Below are 9562 nucleotides of genomic sequence, written 5' to 3'. Positions count from 1 at the left end.
GAGGAAACAAAACCTGCAGCCTACTCAGATTGATCCTGCCCTGTGGTGTCATCAAAACGAGGAAGTCATCTGTTTAAAAACATCTTTATTCATAAGTTTTAAATATAATTTCATAACAAGCTGACAGGACGACACGCGTCTGTCTCATATTGCACAAAGGTTTGATTTGAGGCTATAAAGTGAAGCCGATCACCTCCTCAGGTCCAGCTGCATGGTCTTCTGCAGACTGGCGATGCTCGCATCCAGAGCTGCCAGACCGTCCCTGAACGCAGCCTCGTCTCTGGTGTCAAAGGTCGAGCCGGATCTCGTGCTCCAATCAGAGCTCAGGGATACTCGAGACAGCGAGGCGTTAAAGAGCTGACGGCGGTGATTCTCTGATTCACCTCCTCTCTCTGCAGACACACACACCTGGTCCGTGTGTGTGGGTTCCAGCTGACCCAGAGACATCAGGTATTGAGTGACCCGGTCTGACGGGGGCTGTGCTGGATCCAGTTTCTGCTGCTGCTGCTTGGATGTCTGAGAGTCAGAGACTGCAGGAGGAACAGAGGAATCTCGACTCTGAAGGCTTCTGAAAGAGACGACACTCACATGATGTCTTAACAGAACATCCAGAAGAATCAACATGTACACAGACGCACACGCACACACCTGCTCAGGCTCTGGATCTCCTCCAGTCTCTTCTGGGCGAGCGAAGCCAGCTCAGTCTTCTCTCGCTCGCTCTCCACAAACCTGCATCTGGTGGTCTCCAGGTCTGCAGAAACACACATGCGTTACATACCTTCATCTCTGTGACTTACAGAAGCACATCTCCTCTGCGTGCAGCAGGATCAGACCATCAGTAAATCCGAACCTGTCTGGATGAGAGTCCTCTGGGCCTCGCTCTCCCTCAGCCGGCTCTGTGCGTCCTGCAGGGCTTCCCGTAGCTCCGTGAGGTCACACTGGAGCTCCTGCAGCTGAGACTGAGCGACGGCGAGCTCGTCCTGCAGGATCAACACTGAGCAGAGAGAGGAGGTTTAAACTGTGAGCCTGGTTTGAGGTCTTCACAAAGAGAGAGAGGGAGAGAAGCAGGTTTTTACCGTCTGAGTGAGAGAGTGAGTCTGTGTGCTGACGTCTCTCTGCGTCTTCTCTCTGCTTCAGCTGCTGCTGCAGACTCCTCACACGCCTCAAACACACACACACACACACACAACACGGCTCACAAATACAGTTTGTTATGTTACAGCCCACTGATATATACATGTGTGTGTGTTACCTGTGTAGCTGTGTGTTCTGGCTCTGCAGTGAAGAAACTTCTGCTTCAGCCTGAATGTCTGCACCTCCAGCCTTCATCAGCGAGGAGGAGGAGGAGGAAGAGGACAGGGTCTGCTCCAGGTGACGGAGCAGCGTCTCTGCTACACTCCCTACACACACAGAGGATGCAGCATGTATCATTAAGCCTGTTTAAAGAGTGACTTACAATGTGACCCTTGGTGTTTACCTTGTCCTGCGATCAGCGCTCGGAGCTCTCCCAGCACATCCTGAGCCGTCCTCTGTGTCCCTCCGGTCTGCTCCCTGCAGCTGTGTGAGTCCTCCTCACACTGAGCATGCTCCGGCTGCACCTTCAGAGCACAGGTGTGTGTGTTCGTAACAGCTGTGTGTGCGTCCGATGTCTCAGGATTGGTGTCTCTCACAGGAACGGACTCATCTACATCTTGCTCCACCTCGCCGCGAGCGCGTGCAGCTGCAGGAGGCTGAGAGGAAGGCGTGGAGGGCTGTGAGAGGTGCTGTGGTGTCTGCAGACGTCTCCGAGGCGGGTGCAGCTTCACCCCTGAGTGTGCGGCTGGAGCAGTGACAGGCTGACGGGGGGTTTTGGGAGTTTTGCTGGCAGCTCCTCGATGCACTGAACGACGAATCTTCTGATCTGCATGTGAGATAAAAACAGAAGGTGGAGCAGCTTTAACTACACCACTGCTTCACTGCACACAGGGAACAAATTGCACAAGAAAGCCTGCAGAAATGGGGCGTAAACACACAACTACCTGTCTGTGGAGCGAGTTTCCTGATGGTCCTTGAAGGGGATGGTCGTGATTTGGCTGCTGCACCCTGCGTTGCTCCAGGAACACTTGGTGGAGTCTCTATAAACACACACACAAACACTGATGAACGCCTGACTTCCTGCAAAGTGATTGTTTCTATCGTGTGTAAAGAAACAGCTTCATCATCTCAGAAGAGTTTGACATGACCTTCAGGTGCAACTCTCAACACTGCCCACTAGAGGGGGCTCATGTTGCTAACAAACACCAGCCTCAGTGTGACAAAGCACAGGTTGAAAAGATTCCATCTTCAGGAGCTCGTATATCATCAGATAAATCCTTAGGAGCAGGAAAATGCTTGCTATCCTGTCGTTTATTCATCTTATAACTCACAGGTTTGTTTTCATCCAAACCTCAGAGAGATAAATGATAAAGAGCAGAAATAAAACTATAAAAAGAGGACAATCCTCAGCTTGGTGTGTTTGTTTCAGAGACAATATTTAAAGCTCCTCTGACCTTCTTTATCCACCTGCAGGATGCCACCGAGCAGAGCGGCACACCGATCCAGACCTTTATGGAGAGAAGTGACCTGAGAGGAGGGAGAGCAGCTGATTCATGAGGACCTCTACAAACATGTGCAGAGGAATGATTGACATAGATTCTGATTTATAAACTGATAAAGGTGGTCTTGTGGTAGAAAGTCTTCTCAGTTTGTTACCTGTTCTTCAGAGTCTGTGGAGTACAGAGAGTAGGCCGGCTCAGGTGCTGGATTTGAAGGAACTCTAACAACACAGTTTAGAGGAGAGTCAGCTGAGAGCGAGCTGTGCAAAGGGATTTAATCTCAATGCAATAAAAGATGAGTTAATGTGTTTACCTTCTTTTTACTGTCTGCACTTTGACCCTTCCTGTCAGCCTCCCTGATGTCACCACCTGCCAAACATCAACACCTCAGTCACCTCAGTGAAGCATCACATCCACGTCAATGAGACAGTGTGGTGTGTGTTTTGCATGGTCAAAAACACACACAAGACGACAGCAGTTAACAGTGCACCTACAGATAACATCCAGAGGACTTATCAGATCAATACATGAGACTTCACGTTGAGTAGATAGTAGCTAACAGATAGATAAGAGCTGACAACAAAGTCCAAACACGTCTAAATATGAAGCTAAAAACAGACAACATGAGTTATTATCGTCTTACCTTAGCTCTTGCTGTCCCCTTCATGGTTGAAAACAGTCTAAGTCACACGTTTCTGTCATAATCTGACAACTTTTTGAATTCAAGTCGTTTGTTTTGACTGATTTCTCCACGCTACGGTTGGGGTACAAGTTTGAAAACAGGAAGCGTGTCGCTGACCAATGAGAAGTGGATATGAGGGCTCGACCCGCCCTCCTCTGCCTGTGATTGGCTACTTCTGTAAGGCAAGCTGATGCAGCACTTCCTGTCTAAAATTCACCAAAAATATACAGAATATTTTTATTATTTAAACTTTAAGTTTGATTTCTTTACATTAAGCTTCACATTAGGCCAGTTCTGTTTGACATTAATACTTTTTACTACATCACATTTATTAAATTATTATTCTGAGGTCAGAATTCTGACTTTAATCTCAGAATTTATTGATCATAAATTCACCTTATGGTGACCAATTTTTAATATTTTCTTTTGTATGATTAAAGTAAATTTAATTGAGGTTTAAATACTTCATAAATAGTATTTAAAAAGTTTTAAATAGTCAAAACATTACACACCTGCTAACTTGTATTGTAAGTGAATTGTGTAAATAATGTACATGTTGTATTATAACTGTTGATTATTGTTTTAATTCTTATCAGTTCATGGATTTTCATTTGAGCTGTATTAAGATAACTTCCACCAGTACAGGATCAATAAATATCTTGTATTAATGAACCAATAAAACTGCAAAACATCTGCAGTCATAAAACATGTTACCATATCTTTGAATTTAAATTTGGTTAGTGAATGTCAAATGCTTTGTACGTGTAAGAATGTAACCATGAAATACTTCACAATAAATGTAGGCTCTGCTGCTTTGAACAAATTTATTTATTGCTCATATTTATCCAAGGAGGAAACAAATTAGACTTGGAAAATGACATTCTCAAATTGTACTTTAGGACAGACACATTGTTTTCCTTATTAAACATGCTTTAAATCAAAGTAAGAATTAAAAAATAAAACAAAATAAAACAAACTTTCAACAACATGCTCAGTCAGCGAGGATCAAGTCGATTTCAAGATTTGAAACACCTCGTACTCGGTTTGGCTTCTTGATTGTCTCAGGACAGACAAAGTTAAAACTGTCAAACAAAAACATAGTAAACTAAAACAAGCTGAACATCTACGTGAGGAGAAACTCAGAACAGTGCTGTGTGGATGTGTTGGAACCGTATCACCGTTATTCCCATTCGTCATCATCAGCTGCAGCAGGAGCAGCCGGCTGGCTCTGCACGCTGCGGTCATTGAAAGATCCTCCATGCTGACCCGGAAGAGAAGAGAGGGGCAGAGTTAGGGCGCTGAAAACACGATACACAACTCAAAATATTAAAAACAAATCCTCTTACCTTCCTGGAATCAGTGGAGGCAAAGTTCTTCATGCCTGTGGGGCCGCTGCCGCCGCTGAATGCAGACTCCTCTAACCACGCAGGAACCTCTTGTTGGGCCTGTTGAAGGACAGAGGTTTAGGGACGGTTCAGTCCGTGTCTCAGGGGATCAGTGGAGTCTCTCTTACCTTGGACAGGATTGTGACCAGAGAGCGAGCCAGCTGTCCGTCATGATCCGGGTCAAAAAAAGACACCGCCTTCCCGGTGTTTCCACAGCGGCCAGTCCTCCCGATACGGTGCACGTACTCATCAATGTTGTTGGGGAGGTCAAAGTTCACCACATGCTGCACATCTGGGATATCCAGACCGCGGGCGGCCACAGAAGTCGCCACAAGGACCGGACATTTACCGGAGCGGAAATCTGCAAGGGCCTGCTCTCTCTCCCGCTGCTCACGATCACTGCGGAGAAACAAGTTCTTTTATTTCTGCATCAAAACAAAATAAGATCACGTGACTCACGGACTCCTCGCTCACCCGTGAATGCTGGTGGTCGCAACTTTCTCCTGGCACAAGAATGTGGCGATAAAATCAGCTGATCTCTTCGTCTCAACAAACACCATGGTGCGCTCGGTTCCTGCAAACAACAAGAGTCAGATCAAGACCGGCATGATGCAAGACGCCATTAAAGACATAAAGGACCACCAAACCCTTCTAATATTGAAACCAGGTTTTGCAAAGTTCTACCGGATGTTTTGAGGATGTCCAGGAGCTGCTCCCTCTTAGAGAACTTAGTGACTTGGACGAATGACTGCTCCACATCGGAACAGGCTCCACCCACTACGCCCACAGCCAGGAACAGGTAGTCCGTCTTTAGGAAGTCAGCTGCCAACCTGTTAGAAACGACACAGCATTAATGAAACATGCAAAGGTTTCTGGGAGGACATCTGAAGACTGAGGGTGTTCTTGTGGAGCAGACTTCTGGATGTCCTCGGGGTAGGTGGCGCTGAACATCAGAGTCTGGCGGTTCTCTTTGGACGGCATCCCAGGCGAGCCCACCAGACGGCGCATGTCAGGTTCAAATCCCATATCCAACATCCGGTCTGCCTCATCCAGCACCAAGTACCGCAGCTTAGTCAGCCCAACCTGGAGGAAACACTACATTTAGTTCCTGCATTTAAAACAAAAGTTTCCCTTGAGATTTTTAAACGTTAGAGAAGTTTGAAGACCTTTCCTCTCCCGATCATGTCCAAAAGTCTCCCCGGGGTTCCACACAGCACGTTGCAGCCTCTGCAGATATCTCTGATCTGGTGTCCGGTGCTGACGCCGCCGTAAACCACGACCGGTCGCACACACGTCCTGGAAGAGAGGAAGAAAACTAGGATTAGGAGCCTGGATGACGTGCAACTTTACAGAGAAGTGATGAAGAGTTTGAAAAATGGACTACAGAGGAAGAGGAGATATCGTGGATTAAATACTCTTCTTCAATGCAACCCATTTCAAACACACCCATGAGCAAACTTCCTGGCCTCAAGGTAGATCTGGTTGATGAGCTCTCGTGTTGGAGCAATGATGATGCCTTCAGGCTCCTGCAGCTCACTGAATTGACTGGCTGCCACGCCGTCTGCCATCAGCTGCTGCAGGATCGGGAGCAAGAATGCCGCCTGGAGGAAGAGAATATTAAACACGGTTTGCATGCAAACTTTCACACTGGTTATTTATTTTTAGTCTTCTTACCGTTTTACCAGATCCGGTCTGTGCACAGGCCATCAGGTCTCTACCGGCGGAGATGATCGGGATGCCGTGTTTCTGCACCGGAGTCGGCTTCACATAACCGGACTTGCTGACATTTTTATTCAGGGAGTCGCACATCGCTGCCTCTTCGAACGTCTGAGGGGAGAAAGGTTTGATTTAAGAAGAAGCACCAGATTGACCTCCTCGTACCTGCTGCTGTCAGTTTGCAGGTTTGCATACGAGTTAAACTTCAGTCACAAGACAGACTGCAGCTTGTAAATGTCACCACTGCACTCTTTTTACTCTCCTCACCATTATAGCCTGTGGTGGGTTTGAACCACTGACGTCCACCATGATGTCATCGTACTTGTCGAAGTTTATCCCCTTCTCATAGTGGGCAAAAATGGAGTCTTCGTCTTCAGGCAGCGCCTCCGGAACATACGTCACCCTCGGTCCTGCAGGCCAGAGCAGAACGTGACACGGTGCTCAGGTGGGACGAGTTCAAAGCAGAAGGGTTCAAAAGATCTACTTTGTATTTATCATCCACTTACTTTCCCCATCGCCTCCTTCTTTGTTCTCTTTATCTTCCCCTGTGTCAAATGAAAACATTAACATCAGTGAAATGATTCAAACTGTCACCTGGGTTCACAAGAAAAGAAAACAACCTTTATTGAAGGTGTCCTCGTCTTTCCCGCGGTAACCTGAAACAAAAACGAGACGCATTTTAAGATTAGAAAACGTAAAATCGACTTTTCCAAAATGTGAAATGTTTCCTCTTTTACCTCCAAAGCCGCCTCCGCCACCGGAATCTCCACCTTCAACAAATCAACACAAGCGTAAAAAACCTTCACGTGTATTTAAGTGAAGAACGAGGATAAAGAAGAAAACTTTCTACGTCAGGTCTGAAATGAAACATCACCTTGTCTGAATCCTCCTCCTCTTCCTCCTCTGCCGCCTCGTCCTCCTCGGCTTCCTCCTCTGAACCCTGCTCAAGGCAAACAAAGGAGATCACAAGCCGGGAATAGAAGAGCTACTTTGATTAAGTTTGTGTTGCAATTAAAAATAATTAACTTCTCTCCTACCATTTTCACGCACTTCATCGTCGTCGTCTCCTGTGAAACAAACAGCTGTACAAAGTTAACGTGAGTTCGTTAGAGCTGCTTCAAGCTGTCTGAGGTCAGACTTAATAAAGTCTTACCGTTTAAGTCACTGCGATCCGATCTGCCGAATCCTCTACCGCGACCTGGGAGAACAAACAAGTTACTAACTTCACTTCTAGTCACATTATCTGGTTCAGCTTTAAGTGCATTAATCACTGCTCATGCCTCACCTCTGCCTCTCCCTCTGAATCCACCTCCCTCTCCGCCTGACTTGTTCCAGCTACTGTCTCCATCTGTAAAGACAGAAAGGTTGAGTTCATCTGCAGAGACTTCACCTTTCACAGACTTGAGTTAACAGCAGCGATGCTTACCAGTTCCGTTCTCATCGCCACCTACAAAACAATAAATGCAAACATTAGAGCCTTTCTATGGTTGCAGATCTACCTGCAAACTTTATGAAGACAGTCTGTCTTAAAACAACAGCAGATCTTGTGGCATGTGAAAATTAACCATGACGTAAGCTTGACGTATACCTGAAGAGAACGAGCTCTTAAACCCTCCTCCTCTGCCTCGGCCTCTTCCTCCATGACCTGCAGAGACAAATTCAACGACAGAAGAATGTGCTTCATGAAACGTCCTCAAGGTCATTCATTTTCTTCATAAATAAGTCGATGATTACCTCCATCTGTGTTCCAGGAGCTTCCTTGTATTCCTAGAAACAGAGCGACAAACTCAAATTATGCTTCATCATAACTTGCATTTCTCGTCATCCTTATCTTTAGACATCTTCTTATGCTTCTCTGATTCTCATTAATTCTCAAAACCCAAACTATTAACTCTATGTGCGTGTTCCAGATAGCTTCAAATGTTGCCTGAGATCATACCTTCATTTGAAGAGAAGCTGGACGGTGCCACAGCAGTAGAAGAAGATCCCTGCAGGGTGGATTTAAAATCAGTTTTGTATCGTTTGGACTACTTTTGATGCAAATCAAATATTTCTGTGATATTAAACCAACTTACCTCGTCCCAGTCATCCATTTTGCTTCAATCTTCTAAGAGAAAAACAAAGTTGCATTAATTCAAGACAGTTTCAGACATTTTTAATGCAATTTCTCAAAATTCTGGCTCAATATTGTCAGGTAATACTACTGCAACTCCTGCAAAGTCTACTTTTTAAGATAAATTATGCATGCATGTGCACACTTAAGTATTCTTTTAATTGCCTTTAATAGATAATTCTGTTTTGTTTAACTCCCGTGAAGAAAACAGCTCACATTTTAGAGTAATTTATCAGGTCAAGATATGAAACGCAGCCTCGTGACCTCGTGCTGTAAACCGTATTAAGCTAGGTTTCAAGCTAACCTTAGCTCACAGTGGCGTTGAAAATGTTGACTACGCCACTAATAAGAACTCAAACTTTTTCAATTTCGCTTAAATATCTTGCTTAATTTTATATAATTTAATGAGTGACACTTGTCCATGCTGGGATGCTAACTTTAGCTAACATGCTCCCTATTGACAGCTTCGAATTAAAAATGAAATATTAGCTCAGTGTCCGCTCAAATTGTTAATAAAATTATACTGTCACAAAAATAACTATTTAACATAGAGAAACACACTTTGTGATATGTAGAAGTCGGTAGTTTTCTTCCACGTGGCCTTGCTAGTCTCCCGTCACAGCTCGTGGTCAAGGGCTTGCTGCGCTCAGTCAGTCTCGCGCACAGCTAGCTGGGAGGTTGGCAGTTCCGCTGCTTTCCCCGCCTAACTACTCCGACTACTTCCAAAATATAATTTAATTTAAATTAATGCGAAACTAATGCAAACTTTTGCTCTATCAAAAATTTTAATTACAAATACACGTACTCAAAAATAATTTATTATTACTATTTCGGTCTCCATTTCCGGAAGCGTACATCAACCCTATGACGTCAAGTACTCACATTGAAGCATTAAATAAATAATAGTGGAAAGAAATATTAAAAATAAGGTAGCGTTAACAAGATCAGATGAATACAAGAAATAAATAGATAAATAAATAATTAAATAAGATAAATAAATGTTAAAGCAATGATTAAACTAATAATTAAAATAATATAAATAATAATGCAGTCGAGGGCTAAAAATGAAATTACTCCAAATTAAAAGCTAGAT

At 44.6% G+C, this 9562-nt stretch overlaps 2 protein-coding genes across 7 annotated transcripts; both read right to left on the bottom strand.

Annotated features, from left to right (window-relative positions):
• Positions 1–68: 68 nt before the first annotated feature.
• ccdc14 (coiled-coil domain containing 14) lies at positions 69–3379 on the bottom strand. Of its 2 annotated transcripts, none has more exons than XM_034678021.1 (11): positions 3217–3379; positions 2887–2942; positions 2731–2794; positions 2529–2601; positions 2019–2114; positions 1478–1900; positions 1253–1400; positions 1077–1162; positions 851–994; positions 649–751; positions 69–565 (listed from the first exon to the last, which is right to left on the bottom strand). In XM_034678021.1, the coding sequence occupies exons 1-11, from the start codon at positions 3238–3240 to the stop codon at positions 190–192; spliced, it is 1593 nt and encodes a 530-aa protein (XP_034533912.1). In that variant the 5' UTR covers positions 3241–3379; the 3' UTR covers positions 69–189. The 2 variants fall into 2 exon arrangements, with proteins under 2 accessions (XP_034533912.1, XP_034533911.1); XM_034678020.1 differs by having other exon boundaries at positions 69–568; positions 3217–3378.
• Positions 3380–4065: 686 nt separating this feature from the next.
• ddx4 (DEAD (Asp-Glu-Ala-Asp) box polypeptide 4) lies at positions 4066–9322 on the bottom strand. Of its 5 annotated transcripts, none has more exons than XM_034677888.1 (23): positions 9031–9322; positions 8432–8463; positions 8296–8344; positions 8091–8123; positions 7945–8001; positions 7783–7803; positions 7642–7704; positions 7510–7554; positions 7394–7423; positions 7231–7296; positions 7094–7126; positions 6977–7012; positions 6863–6901; positions 6624–6766; positions 6315–6467; positions 6087–6241; positions 5807–5936; positions 5557–5723; positions 5325–5470; positions 5115–5214; positions 4769–5039; positions 4602–4700; positions 4117–4516 (listed from the first exon to the last, which is right to left on the bottom strand). In XM_034677888.1, the coding sequence occupies exons 2-23, from the start codon at positions 8447–8449 to the stop codon at positions 4436–4438; spliced, it is 1935 nt and encodes a 644-aa protein (XP_034533779.1). In that variant the 5' UTR covers positions 8450–8463; positions 9031–9322; the 3' UTR covers positions 4117–4435. The 5 variants fall into 5 exon arrangements, with proteins under 5 accessions (XP_034533775.1, XP_034533779.1, XP_034533778.1 ...); XM_034677887.1 differs by having other exon boundaries at positions 7394–7438; positions 9031–9164; XM_034677884.1 differs by having other exon boundaries at positions 4066–4516; positions 6977–7126; positions 7394–7438; positions 9031–9167.
• Positions 9323–9562: the final 240 nt, after the last annotated feature.

Source organism: Notolabrus celidotus, chromosome 24 (genome assembly GCF_009762535.1).
Source record: "Notolabrus celidotus isolate fNotCel1 chromosome 24, fNotCel1.pri, whole genome shotgun sequence".
Lineage (NCBI taxonomy): Eukaryota > Metazoa > Chordata > Actinopteri > Labriformes > Labridae > Notolabrus > Notolabrus celidotus.
Note: the sequence above shows the minus strand (reverse complement) of the source record. Positions and strands in the feature narration are given on the sequence as shown.

What these genes read in the sequence shown, in the direction of transcription:
- ccdc14 (XM_034678020.1), bottom strand. Translation starts at nt 3,240, where the DNA reads ATGAAGGGGACAGCAAGAGCTAAG. An exon ending in CCTGCAGGTGGATAAAGAAG is followed by an intron (nt 2,115 to 2,528) that starts GTCAGAGGAGCT and finishes GTGTGTTTATAG; the next exon opens with AGACTCCACCAAGTGTTCCT. An exon ending in CTCACTCTCTCACTCAGACG is followed by an intron (nt 995 to 1,076) that starts GTAAAAACCTGC and finishes CTCTCTGCTCAG; the next exon opens with TGTTGATCCTGCAGGACGAG.
- ddx4 (XM_034677885.1), bottom strand. An exon ending in GGATCGCAGTGACTTAAACG is followed by an intron (nt 7,439 to 7,509) that starts GTAAGACTTTAT and finishes AACTTTGTACAG; the next exon opens with CTGTTTGTTTCACAGGAGAC. An exon ending in CCTCCACTGATTCCAGGAAG is followed by an intron (nt 4,517 to 4,601) that starts GTAAGAGGATTT and finishes CTTCCGGGTCAG; the next exon opens with CATGGAGGATCTTTCAATGA.